Source organism: Plecotus auritus (assembly GCF_963455305.1).
Source record: "Plecotus auritus genome assembly, chromosome: 6".
Lineage (NCBI taxonomy): Eukaryota > Metazoa > Chordata > Mammalia > Chiroptera > Vespertilionidae > Plecotus > Plecotus auritus.
This window is the reverse complement of record NC_137773.1, coordinates 171,988,755-172,009,622: the sequence shown is the minus strand read 5'-3', so window position 1 is coordinate 172,009,622 and position 20,868 is coordinate 171,988,755. Positions and strand designations below refer to the sequence as shown.

The 20,868-nt window shown below is 53.4% G+C and overlaps 1 protein-coding gene across 4 annotated transcripts in view; it reads left to right on the top strand.

Moving 5' to 3' along the window:
* The window catches only part of TTC21A (tetratricopeptide repeat domain 21A), a 30,841-nt gene that overhangs the window by 5,937 nt on the left and 4,036 nt on the right, over nt 1-20,868 (top strand). For 2 of the 4 annotated variants that reach the window (XM_080674095.1, XM_080674094.1), the window contains exons 6-21: nt 1,656-1,813; nt 5,191-5,275; nt 5,747-5,845; nt 6,829-7,021; nt 9,356-9,453; nt 9,644-9,844; nt 10,516-10,645; nt 12,457-12,614; nt 12,819-13,034; nt 15,661-15,899; nt 16,602-16,674; nt 16,766-16,876; nt 17,229-17,367; nt 17,758-17,861; nt 19,578-19,766; nt 20,757-20,867. In XM_080674095.1, the coding sequence (XP_080530221.1) occupies nt 1,656-1,813; nt 5,191-5,275; nt 5,747-5,845; nt 6,829-7,021; nt 9,356-9,453; nt 9,644-9,844; nt 10,516-10,645; nt 12,457-12,614; nt 12,819-13,034; nt 15,661-15,899; nt 16,602-16,674; nt 16,766-16,876; nt 17,229-17,367; nt 17,758-17,861; nt 19,578-19,766; nt 20,757-20,867 (2,304 nt within the window). The remainder of the gene's footprint in view (nt 1-1,655; nt 1,814-5,190; nt 5,276-5,746; nt 5,846-6,828; nt 7,022-9,355; nt 9,454-9,643; nt 9,845-10,515; nt 10,646-12,456; nt 12,615-12,818; nt 13,035-15,660; nt 15,900-16,601; nt 16,675-16,765; nt 16,877-17,228; nt 17,368-17,757; nt 17,862-19,577; nt 19,767-20,756; nt 20,868) is intronic. The other 2 variants (XM_080674096.1, XM_080674097.1) reach the window with 2 other exon arrangements.

Genomic DNA, 20,868 nt, shown 5'->3' with positions numbered 1-20,868 from the left:
TCTTCAGGGTCTCCTCCTCGGGTCTGTCCTGCCCTAGCCTTTCCAGGCTTTCTGTGTCTGCCTTTTGGTTTCGCTCACCGCCCCTTTTCGCCGCATCTCTCGTGCACACTCCTCATTTCACCTTTTCTCCTCCCACCTGTTCAGTTCACTTAGTTGGCTGTCAGTGAAGGGAGGTATGTTTTGTGTTTTTGTATTTTCTGATCTTAAGTTCCTTGTTCCTTATGTGACCCGCACTAAATCAGTCTAAGAGAAAAACTACCCCTTTATCCTCTTCTGTTTGTATGTCCCTTTCTTACAAAATGCATATGCACTCATTCAAAAGCGGAAGTCTAAAAAAAGTCAAAAAATGAAGGAAAATGACACCCTGAGCCCTCCCACTCCAAGACAACTCACATCAACTCTCCAGGGCAGTGCCTCCCTGTCTTCCTTCGGCGCGTGGCCTCGGGGTGTTGCGTGGCCTCGGGGTGTTGCGCGGGCTGCTTTTCATGGGGACTATCACACAGGGGCCTTCTCGGGGAGCATCCTTGGGACCAACACCTGTGGGGAAGGGGAAAGAAGTGGGACTGGGCAGAGGGAGATGCTGGGTGGTACAGCCGACACAGCGAAGGTCTCGGCCCACTCTGCTTGGAACGGTGGAGCCGGGATGGCCCTTCACTGCCCCCCCCCCCCCCCCCACTGACAAGATGCTGGGTGTGGGCCGCCCCTGGGGAAGGGTATGACCTGGCACCAGGCAGCTCCCTTCAGTCAAGGGCGATCCCAGGAGGAGGGCTCCCCTGAGAGCCACCAGCTGCCAGCTCTCCTGGACCTGAGGGGATCACACACGGCCCCCACCGTAGGGAGGGGGTTCGTGTGGTTATTCAGTATAGTCGTCACCGTGGGGCATCTTACCATTTGGGTTCCTTCCCTCGTGTGAGATGTAACCAGCAAACGTCATTTGGAATGGCTGCCTAGAGCCAGCCCCCCACTGAATGGCGCCCACCGTAACTTGCCAACCCGCGCTCCTGTGTGGGTATCGAGGCTGTTTCCAGCTGCAGACTTGGAAAAAGTGCTGCAGTGGCACGTTTATTTGTGAGTTTTCGTTGAGAATAGTCCCCTCCGTGGAAGGTTGCTGCAGGTCCAACATAAGCATCCTCGCAGGCTTTTCAGGGTGCGGGTTCAAGTCTTTGCCCTCTACCCCGCAGGCACCCCTGGGGCAGACTCACCCGGAGAACCTGGTGGCTGGCACTGGCCCGCCCAGCCCAGTGGCCGTGACAGAGAATTAGCCCCACGACCTTGCTGTAGAGGAGGTTGCTCTCAAACCCTAAGTGACACCAACTTGCTGTCCTGGGCCCCAGGGGGCAGTGTTCAGTGACAAGCTTCAGGAAAGCAGATGGGAAATGCATGGGCGGGTTCTAGAATTGGCAAGTGCCCGCAACCCCAGCTCTGTCCCTAGGGGGCAGCCCTCGCATGGCCTCCGAGAAGCCCAGGCCTGCTCAGGGCTCAGCTCTCTCTCTCTCTCTGAAGCCCCTGCCTCGCCCATCCTGGAACCCAGGACTGTGGTGGACCTGGACTGGCCGCTGGGTGCCCAGGTGTCCACCTCTGCTCTTGACCTGTGGAGATACGTGCATCTCCACCACCCTCCGTGGGCACTGATGGAGGCTCTTGGGCTCCTGCAGGCAATGTACCACATGACCCAGCAGAACTACTCGGGGGCCCTAGAGGTGGTGAACCAGATCACCGTGGTCTCGGAGAGCTTCCTGCCCGCCTGGGTCCTCAAGATGAAGCTGTTCTTGGCTCGGCAGGACTGGGAGCAGACGGTGGAAACAGGACACAGGTGAGGGGTGAGGGGCGAGGGGTGAGGGGCGACCATGCCCCTAATATGCTCCCATCGTGCAAGGTGGGGAGGTGGGAGATACTGTGTGTTTGGTGGAACAAGACAAAAGTAAAAATTGTCACGGGAGGAGTCGTGAGTACCGATAGCATCTTATCATGAGGGGGAGGAGATGGTGGACAACTACCTGCTTCGGCAGGAAGCCGGCAGCGACCTGCAGGGGAATCAGAAACAGGCATCCCAAGAGGTATGAGCGTGTCGTTTAGAGGAAAGATGGAGGGAACTGCCCGTAGAACCCAAAGCAGCAAGAGTTACCGGGCGAAAGCAGTCGCTGCTGAGGAGTTGGGGTAGGGGACTAAGGACGGCTGTGCTATTTAATTTTTTTTAAATATGGATATGATTTATTTTAATAAAAGCTTTAGGGGTGTCCTAGCCCAGTGGTCGGCAAACCGTGGCTCGCGAGTCACATGTGCCACATGCGGCTCTTTGGCCCCTTGAGTTTTTAGCAAAGGCCAGCTTAGGAGTACCCTAATTAAGTTAATGACAAGGTACCTACCTATATAGTTTAGGTTTAAAAAATTTGGCTCTCAAAAGAAATTTCAATCATTGTACTGTTGATATTTGGCTCTGTTGACTAATGAGTTTGCCGACCACTGCTTTAGCCGGGTTGGCTCAGTGGATAGAGCGCTGGCCTGCGGACTAAAGGGTCCCAGGTTCGATTCAGGCCAGGGGCACATGCCCAGATTGCAGGCTCAGTCCCCACCTTTTCCCCCCAGTAGGGGGTGTGCAGGAGGCAGCCAATCCATGATTCTCTCTCATCATTGATGTTTCTATCTCTCTCTCCCTTCCTCTGTGAAATCAATGAAAAAAGTATATTTCAAAAAAGAAATAAAGAATATGGTTCCTTAAATGTTAAAAAATAAAATAAACTTTAGGGGCAAAAGGTCACTGATGACTGAGAGAAGACTTTTAGTCTGGGGCTGGGCAGGTCCTCAAAACAGCGGAGATTTCAGGAGTTACTGGGACTGTGGAAGCTCAAGGCCAAGTGCGGGGTGTCCGGAAGCACTTTCCCTGTGAAGAGAGATAAAGACAGCTTCAGGGGAGGGATGTCTGATGGGAGTTTTTTTGAGGATGGTGTTTTCTAGATAGCTGAAGCTTGTCTTTTTAACTCTCAGGCTTTAACTGTTTGTATCAAGTAATGCTAAAATGTATGATACTAATTTTCTCCCTAAAAAGAGTTTGTGGATCTTGTATTTTTTTTCCTAAATGACCAAGTCATTACTATGAATTGTTAATAAGTTCTGTGATAATGCACAGCACAGTTGTGAAGAAAACAACACACAAACAAACCTCTCCCTTCGCTGTGAAGAGATGGTAATTCCTCTGGAGATGAGTGGAACTGCCGGCTCAGAGAGAGGGGGGCTGGTAGAAATAGAAAGTGATCCCCCCGCGGGCGTGGTCCAGTGGTTGAGCATTGACCTATGAACCAGGAGGTCATGGTTCAATTCCCGGTCAGGGTACATGCCCAGGTTGCAGGCTGGATCCCCAGTGTGGGGGTGTGCAGGAGGCAGCCAATCCATGATTCTCTCATCATTGATGTTTCTATCTCTCCCTCTCTCTTCCTCTCTGAAATCAGCAAAAATATATTTTTTAAAAAAAGAAAGTGACCCCACCCTGCTCAGCCTACAGGGCCCCACAGGTGCAGTGACTCTGTGCCCCCCGCCCCCCCCCCCCCCGCCAGTGTCCCTCTCTCGGTTGATACCTGGCCAGTGTCCTTGGCAGGAGCTGGGTCAGGAGCTTGCTCTGGAGCCTCAGACCTGGGACCCACAGGCTATCTAGAAGCACCTGGCTGAAAAGGTCACAGCCATGGGTACATGTGGCCACCCTCGCCCAAGTCCTGCTGCCCCCACACACAGGGACACAGAGTCTGGAGCCAGGGGGTTGTGCCTCACACCTTGACACTTTCCTCCCCAAAGCTTTGCCCACGATGGGTGTGTTCATGGAATTCCCCCACTTTTAAATCTCTGCTGTTTCTGGATGTGTTGCTTTGGTCATACCTAATATTTATTTTTTTCCCTCCTCTCTTACTTTTCTTCAGCAGTGTTAAAATCATTTGTCTCTCTTATCTGTCTTATGAAAGAACCAGCTTGGAGTTTCGTTGATGCTATTATGTCTGTTTTCTAGTTTATTAATTTCTGTTCTTTATTATTTCCTCCCAACAGCTTCCTTTAGAGATATTCTGTTGGGTTTGTTTGTGTGTGTGTTTTTTCTAACTCTTGAGTTGAATGTCTGGCTCATCCATCCTCAATCGTCTTTTAGAATATAACCATTTCATTCCATGGCTGGCCATTTTAGTAGTAGCTACAGATTTTTTATCATTTGGTCCTAAGAACTGATATCCATGCTGATTCTTTAGTTCGTAAATCATTTAAAAGTGGTGTTTTTCCCCCCAAATGTGTGAGGTTCACAATCATTGTAAATGGTTAGAACTCCTTGAATGTGGACTGTGGCTAATTGTGTTGGAATTTTACATGTTAATTAGAGTAACCCTAATTAAACAGAAGGCCATTCCCTGACTAGACTGAACAAATAGGAAGTTTCCTATAAAGAAACGGACTATTGTAAAGTCTGTAAAATGACCAGAAACAGCCTTCACAACGGCAGAGGATGGAAACCAAAGTGCCCTTTCCATCTCTCAGCTGCGTGCACCTCCTTCCCCGCCCCACACCCTGGTACCATGGTCATGTCTGTGTTCGTTGGGATATGAATAGGCTTCTCTCACAAAGACACCCCCAAATACGTGACCTAAATAACCTTAAAGGTTGTTCCTCTCTTGGGAAAAAGTTGGACTGGTGGTTCAAGCCCCTTCTGTCTCGCTGCTCTACCATCCCTAGGATGTGGCTCACATGGCCCACGTGCCAGCCAGCAGGAAGGAGGAAAAGGAAGAACTGGAAGGCATGCTGTAAGCAGGTGTCCTCAAACTATGGCCCGTGGGCCACATGCGGCCCGCCGAGGACATTTATCCGGCCCGCAGTGCGCATAGGAATTTGTTCATAGTTTTTTTTTTTAAACTATAGTCCGGCCCTCCAACGGTCTGAGGGACTGTGAACTGGCCCCCTGTTTAAAAAGTTTGAGGACCCCTGCCTTAGTGTATATCCTATTGGCTAGAACTTAATCACATGGCCACACCTAAGCTGCAGAGGGAGGCTGGGAAGTGTAGTTTCTGTTCTGGGTAGCCATGTGCCCCACCAGTTTGGAAGTTCTAGTATTAAAAGATGGGAGAATGGATATTGGAAGACAACCAGGAGTTGCCGCTGCTACACCATCCTCGCCTTGCCTAGGAATACTCTCCATTCATGTGGCTCCTCTTCCTCTTTCAGAATCCTAGAAAAAGATAAAAGAAATATCGATGCCTACCAAATTCTAGCTGTGCATGAGCTTGCAAGAGAAGGGAACATGACCACAGTAAGTTCTTTCAAGACGCAGACGTTGAGCCTTGAAACAAACACAGCCGTGGAGGAACCCCTCATAGCGCCTCCAACCCCAAGGCTTTGGCGGATGCTCCCTGGATCTTGGCTCCCTCCTCCCTGCCAGGCAGTCTGCTGCTGGCCCGGTGCCCTGCAGTGTGGGCACAGTGACAGCTGGCTCCAGGCTCTGCCTGGGTGGGTGTGAAAGGGCAGCTTCTCTTCACACACTCAAGGGGAAGTGCCAGCTCTTCGATGGACAATGTTCCTGAAAGCTCCACCTATGAGGCTCTGAAGCAATGCCAATATCTGGGCCCCACATCCGGTCACGTCTGGGTCTCTGGGGCTGGCACTCAGGGGTGGGTGTTTGTAAGGTTCCCCAGCTGATGGCAATGCGCAGCCAGGGTGGAGAACCTCTGCCCACCTCCCGTTGGACACATTGCCTCTGCCGTTGTCTGTTTTGTCCCTGCAGGCTGCCGATCACGTTAGAAATCTGATTAAGGCACTAGAGACAAGAGAACCCCAAAATCCAAGCCTCCATCTTAAAAAAATTACTGTGGTTAGCAGACTGGTAAGAAGGTGCTTTCCTGGCTCTGAACCACTGCTTCTCACTGTGTCCCTTAGGGGGGGAGGGCTCTGGTCCCCCTGGAAGATCCCTGTGTACTCCACCTCTCCTCTTTCTGGTTCAAAGTTGGCCTCTCGGGCTGATGGCCCACGCCCTGTGGCCCCTACCTGCCTCTGGCCAACACCTGGGTCATGCGGGCTCTGTCTCCTTGGCCCAGGTGCCCCTCAGAGATGCTAAGAAGATCAGGGAGATGTGGTCAGGCAGCACTTTCAGAATAGGTGGCGCCTCTTTTCAGGAAAGAGGGTGGTAGTATGGCTGTTGCACAGCAGAGCCATGCCCAGCTCTGGCCTCAGGGTACCGGGCACCCAACTCCCATATTCCTTCTGTGGAAGCGACCTGGGAAGGCTGGCCCATCTAGGAGGCCTCTCTGACATCAGGCAAGGCGAGAACAGGCCAGGCCGCCAAACCATCTGCCTCTGTCAGCCCCATCAGCCCCAAAGTAGAATTTACTAGAAGGACTTGCTGTAAGAGCAGGGGTAGCTCTCGGGCCTCAGGGGACAGAACCGTGGGGTCAAATGCCACTGGGAGACTATCTCTCCCTCCACGTCTGTGCCGAGTCTCTCTGTAGACTCCACACATGGCAGGGAATGTGGCTGCTCGCAGCCTTTGGGGTCACTTCCCATCAGCGGGGCACAAGAACCTCTCTCACCTAGCTTCAGTTTCTGAACAACCTCATGGTGATTTGTTGGACCAGTTATTGCGGCCAGACAGGGGATGGGTCCCTCTGGCCAGAGGCAGATGTGGCCAGTGGGAGGTTCTTTGGGAGCTGATCAGCGACACAGACCCAGCTGCCTGGACAGAGGGTGCCTCTGAGGCTCTCCTGAGCACCCCCTCCTAGGCCTGTTAAAATGTCGCCCAATTCTGATGTGGCCTTGTCAGACCCGCTGGGCTGACTGGTCTCCCCATCCCTGTGTGTCCCTTCCTTGCAGTGTGGGAGGCACCAGATGATTCTACAGCTCGTGTGCAGCTTCATCGAACGTACCTTTCTGGCCGCCCCCACCTACACGCACCTGGCCATAGAGCTGGGCTATCTCTTCATCCTGCAGGACCAAGTGAAAGAGGCATCGATTTGGTACTCGGAGGCCATGAAAGTGGACGAGAACAGTGTGGCCGCCTTGACAGGTCTTTGCGGGCTGGGTAGGGTGGGGCGTTGGAAGGGCAGGTGTTGGGAGCCAAGCAGGGTGGCCTTCCTGGGTCCAAAAGAGAAGGGTGGGGGAGCATTGTCCCCAGAGGGTGTGTGAGTTTGGGGGTGCATTGTATGGCAGGGTGCTTTTCCATGAATCTACAAGCATAGAAAAACTCACACAGGAGAGGCACAGGAATTCTCAAAAGTGTATTCAAAGCAACACTGGCGACCAGAGACAGAATCAGGAGGCTCTGGAGGAAGCAGAGCCCTGGGTGGCTTCCCACCACCACAGGGACATGCAGGACGACAAGACGTGGCTGCTGTGCACATGGGCAAAATCCCCTCGAATGTTCCTCCACCAGGCTGACTCCTTCCCTACTTCCTCATTCAAGGGAGAGCCCCAGCGGTGGGCCAGGAGGGAAGTCCACGGGACAGTCCCACGGGCTCCAGCCCAGGCCAGGCCCACTCGCATGCATCCCGGCGTCACCATCTTATCTGGCCCGGAAAATGAGTAACCTTAACAACTTGGGAAATCTGCCCAGCTGCTAGTACGGATTAGCCTAGCCAGTGGTCGGCAAACTCATTAGTCAACAGAGCCAAATACCAACAGGACAACGATTGAAATCTCTTTTGAGAGCCACATTTTTTAAACTTAAACTTCCTCTAACGCCACTTCTTCAAAATAGACTCGCCCCGGCCGTGGTATTTTGTGGAAGAGCCACACTCAAGGGGCCAAAGAGCCACATGTGGCTCGCGAGCCGCAATTTGCCAACCACGGGGTCCTTTTGTAAATCTTTGGCATTTTGAATGAGGGGCCGAGCGGGGCATGGAAGGTCATGGCCGATACAGAGAAGACGTTCCCCAGCAAAACACCTCCAGCGTCGGCTGGCTCCAGAGGCTATGATGTCAATAAGTAAAGAATATGCTACTTTGAACAAATACAGGGGACAAAAGAGAGTTGTTAAAAATTAAAAATGTGATTACAAAGTAAAAAATTCCATAGATGAGCCAAATAGCGGGACAGATACCATTGAAAACCAGGATGGTGATTAGGAAGACAGGAATAAATACACCAAAATGGCCAAAAAACATCAAAAGAAGAATAGTAGAAACAGAAGGGATTTGTCCTCCCAAATTCAAAACATACCACAAAACAGCAGTAGTTAAACCATCTTGAGGCCAATACTGGAATAAACAGATAAAATGGGATAGAAACAGGTCTTAGGATAAAGATGACACTTCAAACCAATAGACTTCAAAGCCAAGTCCAATGATCATAGTTGGATAATTGGCTATCCAATAAGAAAAAAACTAAAGGTAACTCTCCACCTCACACCATATTCAATAATAAGTTCCGAATGAATTAAGTATTTAAACATAAATATTAAATTGGACTTGGGTTCACTGGGGATTCTAAGCATGACCACAAACTCAGAAACTGTAAAGAAAATATTTTACTGAATTGACTGTGTAAACACTTAAAACTCATGGATGGCAAAAGACACTAAAAATAGTTACACGGTAAATGGCAAACTAATAGGAAATGTTAGCTACAGAGAATTAATAATATATAGAGAGAAAAAAATCCCCCCAAAAGAAAAACAGGACAAAGCTCTGAACAAAAAATTCATAGTAGAAAAGAAGAGGCCATTAAATATATGAAAAGACGTTCATTCTTCCTAATAATCAAAAACGTGAATTAAAACCAGTTAGAATTCACTTTTTAGACTGGCAAAGAGGAAAGTGTGTCTGCGAGGTGAAAAGGAAAGGACACTTTCAAATTCTTGGCAGTAATATGAATTCAAATGTCTGTGGAGGACAAGTTGGCCTTATCTCTCAGTGTTTTAGATACTCATGTTCTTTGACCCATCGCCTCTACTTCAGGGATTGGAACGCACACGAAATGCTCTCCACAGCACTGCAATGGTTAGTCACTGAACACAAACCAAATGTGAGATGAGGCGTCCTTCAGTAGGGCAGTAGTTAAATAAATGGTCCCAACCACCATGGAATATCACATCTTCATGAAAGAGAATGGGGTAGAAGTGTATGACCTACTGGGAAAGCTGTGTACGCGTTAATAACCTAAAGCTACCTCTGGAGGGAGGCACGGTTAAAGCCAGAGCACCAACGAGGGAGGCTTTCCTACTTTGCCTTAGGATTTGAATTCTTTCCCATGAGCATGTATCACTTGAAGTTTATGAAGATGTTGGAAAAGGTCCCCCACCCTGAGACCCTTCCTGCCGCGGCCCCACTACGCTCCTTGACCTGCTGGCCTGCTGGCTGTGCTTGGGAGCTGGCTGCTGATCCATGTTCTGTTCCATTCCCAGGGATCATCTGGGGCCAGATCCTAGAGGGCCACCTGGAGGAGGCCGAGCACCAGCTGGAATTCCTGAAGGAGGTGCAGCAGTCCCTGGGGAAGTCTGAGGTCAGAGCTCCCTGAGGGCATGGGTTGCTCCAGGAGTGTGTCTCCCCGCCCCCCCGCACACACACACACTCCCCAAACTCCTCCACCCCAAAGTAGAGAGTAGCCAAGATGGCCTGGACCTCTGCGTCACCCTCATCTACCAACTCTGCCCGGCTGGCGTTGGTTCCAAGACCTGGGCCTGCCTCCACAGGTGCTGGTTTTCCTCCAAGCCCTTCTGGCGTCCAAGAGGCACAAGGGGGAGCAGGAGGTGATGGCGCTCCTGCAGGAGGCGGCCGAGCTGCACTTCTCCTGCATGCAGGGCCTCCCCCTGGGCCCCGAGTACTTCGAAAAGCTGGACCCCCTCTTCCTGGTCTGCATCGTCAGGGAGTACCTGTTCTTCTGCCCCAAGCAGGTTAGACGCAGGCGCATCTTTGTGGCGGGGGTTGGAGTGCAGGTTCGGACAGAGGCAGGGACCTCCCCTGGCCAGTCACCGGGCTGCCGTGAGCCCCAGCTGGGTGGGGAGCCCAGTGCTCTTCAGACTTGCACGTGCAGCACGCAGATCACCTGGGGGTCATTCCAGGGCAGGTACTGACTCGGTGGCAGAAGGCCTGCCTCTGGAACAAGCCCCCAGGTGATGCCAGTGCTGCTGGTCCAGGAACCTCACCTGGAGGAGCAGGGCCCTGGCTCGTGCCCCGACCTTTATCCTAGAGAGGAACTGCGCTCCCTTTTCCCAGAAGTCTTGGAAGAAGTATGTTAGTCTTGACTTGTCCGTCCTGCTTTCCCAGCCAGTTGAGATTCCTTGTGGGCAAGGATCAGATCTGACATGCCTAGTATCCCTCATGCCTGGTCATGAGTCATCCCACAACTGTTTACCGAGTGCTCTGCCCCGTGCCCGGCACCAAGCTAGGCACTCGGGGCACAGCGTGGACGAAACAAAGTCCCTGTCCCTGGAGCGCCTGCTCCGCACCAGGTAGCACAGACGGGTAATAAATCTGCGTGGAGTCCCGTTCCTTCCGGGAGAGCTTTCTCTGAGGCTCCTCTCAGGATGGGCCAAACCTCACAGCCAGGCCCGCGTTCCCACAGCCCCGGTCGCCAGGCCAGATCGTGTCTCCACTTCTTAAGCAAGTCGCTCTGATCTTGACTCCTGTCGTGAAAGCAGCACCAGCTCTGATTGGCCCCTTGTATGTGATGGCTCAGGTCAAGTATCTCTCAGGTGAGCCCGTGGGTCCTGGTGGCCAGGTGGGGACTTGCGTCCCCCCACCCCCCCGCATCTGTTCAGACACCTGGTGGGACTTCCGCTCCCAGGTTAGTGTCCATGGGCTCCCTGCCGGGGATGCTTTACACACACACACACACACACACACACACACACTCACACATACATACACACACACATACATACATACACACTCACACACACACTCACACACACACATACACACACACACACACACACACACACTCACACACACACTCACCAGGCCTGCCCAGTCCTGCCTTCCAGCCTCCAATCCCCTGAACCCTTCCTGACCTCCCTCACCAGCAGGGGTCTCTCCCACCCAGGCCTTTTGCTGATTGCGTGGCCTCTGCCGGGCAGTGGTCGCTGAACTTGCATTGCTGCAGGCCCTGCTCTGACACCAGGATACCCTAGCACTCAAACAGGCAGAAATTCCTCCTGGAGTTTGCTTTCTAGTAAAGATACGACAGCTAAGCACATTGCATTGTTTTATTAGGAGAAAACTACAGCAGCAAGCAGGTAGGGTGGCCAGAGTGGCTTCCTTCTCCCATCTCAAGGCCCAGATCCTGGAGAGAGAGGGGAAGAAGGAGAGAACCTTTTTTGGGTGCCCTCTTGTCCTCTCTCCCCCTCCCTCTCTCTCCCTGCGGCCTTTCACCCCCTCGGCCTGAGAGCCAAGCTGACGTCTGTGGTCTCGGGGCTTCCCAAGCATCCCGAATGCCACGTGCCTGTCTGTCCTCTGGCGCTGTGTTGTGTGGGTTGCACTCTGCCGAGGGCTCCCCTGTCTTCATCCTCGGTCCTCCCAGTGTTCATCTGGGTACCAGGTCTGCCCACAGCTTTAAGGTCTCCTGGGTACCAGGTGAGGGAAGGAGCACTCCCCCTGGGGTGCTGGCAGCTGCCAGCACGTTTAGGGCCAAAGCAAGGCCTCCAGCGGGTGGTGTTGCCATGGTGACACCTTGACATTTCTGCAGCACACAGGGAAGGAGCAGGGAGTAGGGGACCCAGGAGCAGGTGTGCCCCACCCATCAGGTCATGTGGTGGAGGGCCTGGCTGCTGGGGGGCCTGGCTGGCCCATGGCCTGTTTTGCTCCAAGGCTCTGGTGACCCCCTCTGGAGCTTGTGTTTTCAATGTTTGTTCTTCCTGGAGCAGGAGCTGTTGAGGGACCCGGCTCCCCTCCCAGCTCACTGCACCCCAGCCCTGGGATGCCACTGCCCCGCAAAGGGCCAGCCCAGCCGCGGGGAGGCTCTCAGCCCCACAGTGCCAGGGCATCCGCAGCTCAGCCTCAGGAGCTGGAGGGCCCTGGTTCACAGGCTGGCTTTGTCGCAGTCTTCCATCTAAAAACCAAGGAAAATGATACCAACCTTGCAGGGCCGGGCAAACACTAAGCCAGCCTTTCTGACGTGCTTTGCGTGGGCTGGGCATGGAGCAGGTGCTTCGTGAGCTGTGGCAAGTCCAGTTGCCGTTATTATTAGGGTCCATGCTGCTCTTAGGTGTGGCATCAGGACTTAGGTATTCCCCGGAGCTGCCAGGTGGAGCAGCGCAGTGACGCAGCCGCCTCCCTGAGGGTGCGAGAGAGGAGGGAGGTGTGACACTGAGGTTTGAGTTTCACAAAAACTGTGTCGTTCTCATTTTAGGAGGAGCCCTCTGAGTGAGGCGGAACAGAACTGGGTAAAATGCCAACCTTGGGTGCTCCTGGGTAGCAGGACATGTAAAGGCCACTCTGCCTTTGCGCACTAGGTCCGGGCGGCCCCCAGGCTCCCTGGATGCAGGGGTCTGTTGGTTATTTCTAGGGGAACTAGAGAATGCCCAGAGCACCGTGCAGCGCTGCCTGGAGCTGGACCCCACCTCCGTGCACGCCCACCTCCTCAAGTCCCAGATCTACCTGGCTCAGGGCAACTTTGCCATGTGCTCCCACTGCTTAGAGCTGGGCGTCAGCCACAACTTCCAGGTGGGGGTCCTCTGCGCCCTGTCACCTGCTCAGCACCCCCAAGCCCCGCTGGCTGCGGTCCCCACAGGCCTTGGGAGAGAAGCCTGGGAGCTCCCTGCATCCTCGGACCCTCCGCTGGCCCGCAGGCGGGGGCGGGCTCAGTGGGCTCAGGGTGCTCTGAGCAGCAGCGGTGCTGGAGCCCCACCCTCTGCTCGGCTCTTCTAGGTCCGAGACCACCCCCTGTACCACTTCATCAAGGCCAGGGCCCTCAACAAGTCTGGAGACTATCCAGAAGCCATCAAGACCCTGAAAATGATCATCAAATTACCAGCTCTGAAGGTGGAAGAAGGCAAGAAGGTCCGCGGGCCTTCTGTGGGGCCCAGTGAGCGGGTATCCATCTTACTGGAGCTGGCAGATGCCCTCCGGATGAATGGGGAGCTGGTAAGCAAGGCCAGGCTCTCCTCCCTGGGGACTGGGGCATGCTGGAGGCCAGGGTCGGCCTGGCCACCAGGCCTTTTGATTCTGGCTAATATTGACGTAGGCTAACATTTGAGTCTTTATTCGTTTGAAAGCATAGCTCTCTCCTGCCTAAAAGGCCTCAGTGGCTCCCATGGCCCTCAAGATAAAGCCCCACTCTGACTGGGACCTGCCTGATCTGTCCCCTGCCTGTGTCCCGGTCCCCGTCAGCATCTCAGGGAGGCGGAACACACAGACCCCTCCGGCCCACCCCAGGTGGCTGTGCGGATTGGGCAATGCATACCTGCCAGTGGATGCCAGTCACGCTATCATCTTTATGAACCATGTCCCCTGGAGTGTTGCAGTGTATGACCTGTGTGAGGCAGCCCCGGGGCCTTCAAAGGTCTGGCAGGGGCAAGGCCAGGGCTGGGGGAGCTGGACTCTGCATGTGACCCTTGGCCTTACTGGCCTTGTCCATTCACCTGCTCCCCAGGACCACCTACCTCCATGGTCCACCAGAACTGGGCCATCCTGCTTCCTCCTACAATGACCTTGGCATAGGGGAATCAGTCCATGAGGACTTTTCTTCCTAAAGTTAAAATTTGCCTCCTGGGCAAAGATGGGAATGTTTACGGTACTTCCCTCCCTTAAATCTGCCAAAAAGAATTAAAAGTAGAGAAGGAATCTCCATCTGTAACAAAATTAGGGGACAGCTGCCTCTAAGAAGAGTTGACAGTCATTTGTTCAGTTATGGATGGAGGACCTGCTTTATGCCAGGCCCTGGGATGGGGCCCGGGATAAAGGAGAACAGGTCACAAGACCCCCGTCCTTGCCGAAGCTACCATGGGTGACAGAGAGGAAGCAGGGTGCAGTGAGTCGGGGGCCTGAGGTTCTGGCCTTTGCTTGAAACTTTCTGAACTGGGGATGTGGGAAGCCGCAGGAAAAGCAGGGACATTCCTGAAGGAACCCACATCCAGGCCATAGAAGGGCAGGCTACTGAGCAAGGACTCCCCTCTGAGATACCGGTGGTTTCCTGTGTCCCAGGCCCCTTCTTCGGGGTGGCGGCCAGAGGAAAGTAAGGAGGGAAATGACCTGGCCGCAGTTTTGCAGCTCCCTCGGCCCAGATAACAGACCTGAGAGCTGTGGCCTTCACTGGGAGCCAGCAGGTGCCATCCTGACCCTGGCTTCTCGAAAAGGCTACCTCCAAAGGGAGAAAGCTAGCGGGGGAGGTGCTCCCAGCCCAGCTCGTGAGAAAGGGCAAGGTTAGAGGAGGCTGTTCCCGTAGAGGACGAGGGGTGATCAGAATGGGCCCAATGTGCAACTATAGGCTACCGAATGAACGGAGGGAAGGAGGGAGGATAAAATAGACAAAAGACAAGATTGTACATTAGGAGAAAGAGTACTATAAGAAATAGAAGAAATTTTTTTTTTTTCCAGAAAACTTTTCTGCACTCAGTGAAAAGAAAAAGAACATGGGGTCTTATAAAACGAGCTCAAGCCCTGGCCGGTTTGGCTCAGTGGATAGAGCATCGGCCTGCGGACTGAAAGGTCCCAGGTTCGATTCCAGCCAAGGGCACATGCTGGGGTTGTGGGCTTGATCCCCAGTAGGGGTCGTGCAGGAGGCAGCCGATCAGTGATTCTCTCTCATCGTTGATGTTTCTCGCTCTCTCTCTCTCCCTCTCCCTTCCTCTCTGAAATCAATAAATATATATTTAAAAAAAAAAAACAAAAAAAACGAGCTCAAAGTAGAACATACAAGATCAAAAAAAGGGTCCTAGTAAAACAGGGAGAGATGAAAAGTCAGCTGGCGGAGTTAAAGAGAGTAACCACGGAAAACAATGATGTCGTTATAAAACTATGATTTCTTGAGAAAGTTGGAAGTAGCCTAGCCCTTGCTGAAGCTCTCTAACTGGAGGAAAGTGTTGAAAAACCAGGAAAAATAAGTGATTTGAGAGGATGATGGATAAGAAAGACAACAGGTCTCCACTAAAGGCTTAACCAATGTCCCTACAGAAGGGAGAACCAATGTCACACAAAGCATTGAGCACACAGTAGTAGGAGACTGGGCAGAGGCTGAGAAAGAAATGCTGGGAAGACGGAATGCAAGGCAAAAAGCACCAAAACGGGCAAAGAAAGTATCCGTGTTAAAACAATCCAGGGTAAAATATAATGAAAATGTGAAGAGACCTCTATGCACCCGATCCCACAACATTTAAACAGGGAAGTTCAAGGACATGCGTCCATAGGTCTCCCATGGGAAGACTTTGAGGTGGTAAGGAATAGGGAGGTTCTTACAGTTGGGGGTTTCTGTACCCCCCAGCTAGCTGGGCACCTTCCCCCTGCCCTCCAAGAACAGTGGCCCTGGACCGCTAAGCGATCTCTCTTCTTTCTGCCCCGGAAGCCCCTCTGCCGATGGAGGTGGGTCATCCTATATGTTTGGCTCCCATGTGGCAGGACTGCTCCCGGCAGCCGTCTCCCCGTTTCATTTCTCTCCCGGGCCAGGTTGGGAAGGGGGATTGCTTTAAGTTTCCTAGAAGAGATTTTAAGTGTTATCAGGCCACTTGCGGTGGGTGGAGGGAAACGGAGGCTGTGTTGGGTTCCCGTGTCTTAGCACGAGGCCACCAAGGTCATGCAAGATGCCATCGACGAGTTCAGCGGCACGCCTGAGGAGACCCGCATCACCATTGCCAACGTGGACTTGGCCCTGAGCAAGGGGAACGTGGACATGGCGCTGAGCATGCTGAGGAACATCACGCCCACGCAGCCTTACTACACGGAAGCCAAGGAGAAGATGGCCAGCATCTACCTGCACACCCGCAAAGACGTCCGCCTCTACATTGGATGCTACCGGTAAGCGCACCCACAGCCTCCTCTCCAGCGGCTGGGATGAAAGGGTGAAATTTCCCCGAGGGCTAATGAGCATGGTGGGTCAGCCAGGCTGACTCGTTGCCGAGTTCCGAGGACACTGAGCCCTGCTTGCGCCCCCTCCCCCTGGTATGGCCCACATTCTGGGGGGAACCATGGGAACGCACTTCTGCCCCGGCCCCCGGCTCTGCCCATCCTTGAGGAAAAGTCCAGTGACTTGAATGTGACTAATGTGAGGTGAAGGAGGATGGAGAACGGATCTGAAGCCCCAAGCCGCTGTCTCTATGATTTGACATTGGGACCCAGAGGGTACCTTCCCAGTCCCTTTCCTCAGGCAAAAGTCCATTTAGGCAATTCAGGTGGGAGGGGCATGCTGGGGGCGGGTGGGGGTGCGGGAGACTATCCCAGTGGCAGTGGGAAACCGTAAACAGTGGGGTGACATGGTCAGATTGGAGTCCTAGAAAGAGCCGTGTGGCTGCCTCATGGAGAGCCGTCTGGAGGGCTGGGCGGAGGCTCTGGCCATGGCTCAGGTGACAGAGGAGGAGAGCCTCATGCACATTGGGCTTTCAATGAGTATTGGAGGAATGAATGAATGTCAGCCAGGACTAGTGGGAAGAAGAGACGGAGGTGGGCTCAGGAATATGAAGGGTACACAGGTCTGAGATAAGCTCCTGGTAACTTGTGCAGGGAGCTCTGTGAACATCTGCCTGGCCCCGACACCAGCCTGCTACTGGGCGATGCTTTCATGAACATTCTGGAGGTGAGCGAGGGCCTCATGGCCTTGCCAGTCGCCCCCAATCTCACCTCCCCAGTGGGAGAGAAGGCAGAGACCCCTGACATTTCCCCACCAGCCCGAGAAGGCCCTGGAGGCTTATGATGAGGCCTATAGAAAGAACCCACACGACGCCTCCCTGGTCAGCAGAATCGGGCGAGCTTATGTGAAGGCCCACGAGTACACCAAGGTCAGGCTGGGCTGTGCTGGGCTGGGTGGCAAGAGGTGGGGAGGGCCAGCCCAGCAGGGAAGGTGGAGGAGGGTGCATGGGTGGGAGAGAGGATCAGGATGGGAGGGAAGTGGCTGAGTTTCCCCTGAGCTCCCTGCTGAATGGGGTGCCTGGGGAGAACTCAGCAACTCTCCACCACTCCCCACACCTGCTCAGGTTGAAGCTTGAGCCCTGCCAGCTGGGAAGGCCTTTTCATCTCAGGCTTCTGTGTTCTGGAGGGGCCCACAGGTGTGGCGGCTGCTGAGGGGAACACAAGGTAAGGCACTCAAGTGCAGAACCCGACCTGATGCCAGTATTTCCTGTTTGCACAAAGGCAATTAATTTTTATGAGGCTGCCCAGAAGATTAGCGGACAGGACTTTCTGTGCTGTGATCTAGCTGAACTGCTCCTGAAGTTAAAGAAGTTCAACAAAGCAGAAAAGGTTTTGAAGCAGGCACTGGAACATGACGTAGGTGAGGTAGCATTCTGGCTCACTCCCCTTGCATTGGGAGCAGGCTTATTGCCCCCCACCCCGTTCTGTCTTCTCTTGCAGAATGATGCAGGGCCAGGGGTGGGCAAACTTTTTGACTCGAGGGCCACAATGGGTTCTTAAACTGGACCGGAGGGCCGGAACAAAAGCATGGATGGAGTGTTTGTGTGAACTAATATAAATTCAAAGTAAAGGAGCGGAGGGGAGAGCAAGAGAACCGGATAGAACAGCCGGATCCGGCCCGCGGGGCGTAGTTTGCCCACGGCTGGACTAGACACTAGCTGAGGTCCTGAACCCAACCCCCTCCCTCCCACCCACCCATCCCAAGCCTGCCAAGAGACAGAGAACAGTAATTTGAGTTTCCATTTTACAGCCACAGATACCCCATCCATGATAAATGATGTCAAGTGCTTGCTTTTGCTGGCAAAGGTTTACAAGAGCCATAAGAAAGAAGATGTGCTGGAAACCTTGAACAAGGTAATTGACCAGCAGACTCAAGCTCTTTATCTGCCATTTTCTGATGGAGCTGAAGAAGGAATGATAGGACTAAAGGTTTGGAAGTCTCTAGGCTTGGTCCTCAAAAGAAGACTTTGTTACACCTCTGAGCTTCACCTTCCATTTACTCCCCAACCCTTGCTCACTAATTTGATGGTGCACCAAAGTGCTCTTAGCCTGGCTGGGCTGGGCTGGGCTGGGCAAGGCAGGGAGCAAGATAATGCCTTTGTCCTCAAGGATGCTGGTGGTGATGATAATGAGCAACGCCCATAGCTCTATGCTGGATTTTGTACTGGGCTTTTTGCCTTCTTATTTAATTCTCACAGTAGCCCTTTGAGAAGGCACTGTGACATTGCTATTTGACAGATACGGCTCAAAGAGATTAAGAAATGTGCCCAAAGTCACACTACTAATAAGTGGTGGAGCTGAGGTTTGAATCAGAATATGGCTGGTCCCAACCCAAGCCCTTCCCTGTGCCAAGCTGGCCCCAGGTCCCCATACTCAGCCCCACATTGGGCGCCATATGTGCCTAGTCAGCACGGTCATGGGTGAACCTGAGAGGGGGCGGGGAAGGATTTAGAAAAGACAGACAAGAGAATAAAGCTGGATCTAGATGGGATGCTGCTCTCTGATGGAGAAGCAGTGCTACAGCCTGCAAGCCGAGTCTTTATTTTATAGCCAGGTTCCACAAGGTAAAGGGCGTGGTCAAGATGTTTACAACATTCTTGTGGGTTTCAAATCTACTCAATTACATGCACCTGATCAAGCTTTGTTTACTTGCTGCCCCTCCTGCAGCCTGTATCACTCAGCCACGTGGGACCACAGGTTCGGACCATAAGGTCAAGCTTACAACTATAGCCTTTGGCTCTAATTGTGCTGGGAGGGCTTTGCCCTCCAAGCTGGAACTTGCACATGGCTTTACCACGAGAGGACCGTGCCCTCTCATTAGTCTGAGGCTTGAACCTGTCCAAACGCTGTAGCTGCTCTCCATACTTCCCCACTGGGCTGCCCCTGACGGGAAAGTTCCTGGCCATTCCTGTTTTGCCCACCTCACTCTTTCCACCCAAAGGTGTGGCCTGCCACTTGTTCCTGGGGTGCATTCTGTGGTTGTAGAGGGAGAACCCACTCTGACTGCTGGATTTATTCCATTGTTTGCCATGGGGTTCCCATTCCTCTCTTTGGCCCCTGGGGAGCTCAGTGCCGATTTGTGCCCTCTTCCTGGCATCGTCATTTTCCTCCGGCCCTGATGCTCTCTAGTTACTCACTTGGTCATTGCATGTCGTGGACATTTGTGAGGGCTGCCTCACATTCGCAGCAGGGCAATATTCAGAACAAATGCATCCAGCAAAACACAGCTTGCACTGAATACATACTGTGTGCCTGTTCTAGCCCGTAGGTCCGGCCTAAGCAAATTAGGCACAGTAAGTGCCAAGGTGTGATGGAAACAGGTAAACAAGGTAGAATACAATGGAGTGTTTTGTTTGAGTGCTGTCCCAGAGGTGGTGCCAGCTTGCCACCGGAGCACTCAGCCAGTGGCCTTGTGTGTCCAGAGGGACCCAGCTTTGCTCAAGGGTGCTTGAGATGCCCTTCCTAACACTGCAAGCTCTGGAAACAGAGCTGGGGACTTTCTGTGAATTGGCCTGAGGTCTGGCGCATCAGGCTCCAGCTTTCTGACCCTGAGTTGACTGGTTTCCCAAGGCCCTGGACCTCCAGTCTCGGATACTGAAGCGTGTTCCGCTGGAGCAACCGGAGGTGATTCCCTCCCAGAAGGAGCTGGCAGCCTCCATCTGCTTCCAGTTTGGGGAGCACTACGTGGTGGAGAAGGACTATGCCAAGGCGGTGCGCTCTTACAAGGATGCCCTCTCCTACTCGCCCACTGACAACAAGGTGGGGTCCTCAAAGCCAGACCCTACTCCTTCTCTTGGGGCACGATGCCCTGTCAAGCTCCCTGAGCAGGGCACAGGCCAGCAGGGCACAGTCTGCGGCTCCCTGAGGAGCTCAGGCGTAAGCGGCATGGGACTTCTGGTGGGGGGGCCCGCTCTAGCTGACCCCAGGGCCTCTCCCACCACAGCCCTTGGAGCAAGGCTGGGGAGCCCCACTTTGACAGCCATTTGTGGAGGGTGGAGTGGGAAGACGTTGCTGAAAGTCATGTTAGTCTGGCGTCTTCAGGTCCCCCTTGGAGGTGGGGAGAAAATGAGAGAGTGGCTGCCAGGGACTCTGGGCGTGAAGCCCAGGCTAAGTTTCCAAGGAGGCTTGGAGGCGTGAGGGAGGTATGGCTCTGGTTAGGGCAGTGGTCGGCAAACTCATTAGTCAACAGAGCAGCAAACAGCGGCTCACGAGCCGCATGTGGCTCGCGAGCCGCAGTTTGCCAACCACTGGGTTAGGGAATGTGGCTAGAGTTCACGCTAAGAGAGTAAATGAAAAGCTTAGTGAGAGACCCATTCATTCATTGAATGTGTACTCATCTCACAGATTTCTAATACAGGCCAGGTAGTACACTAGGCCCTGGAGACACGTGGGGCAAGACACAGTCCCTGCCCTCAGGCAACGGTCTGCAGACAAATACACAAGCAGTTCTCCCACCACGAGACCCGTGCCTGATGTGGGGGAACTCAGAAGAAGGGTGCCTGTCCCTGAGTCTGGGGTGCAGAGGGCTTCCCAGAAGAGGTGAGGTCAGAGTTGAAGCTGAAGGATGAGTGCGAATTACCCAGCCCCCAACTTTGAGAGGGTCATTAGTGAAACACATGGCATGGCTGGAGTACTGGGGGGAGAAGAGGAGGGCCAGTTCTCCCGGGGAACCTGAGAGAACGAGGCGTCCATCCCTGAGTGGTCCCATGATGCTCCTTGGTTGGTTCATCACTTCTGGTCTTGTTCCAGGTGGTGCTGGAGCTGGCGCGGATCTCTCTGCTGCAGGGCCATCTGGACCTGTGCCAGCAGTACTGTGCAGTCCTCCTTGAGACCGACAAGTACCATGAGACCGCCTGCATGG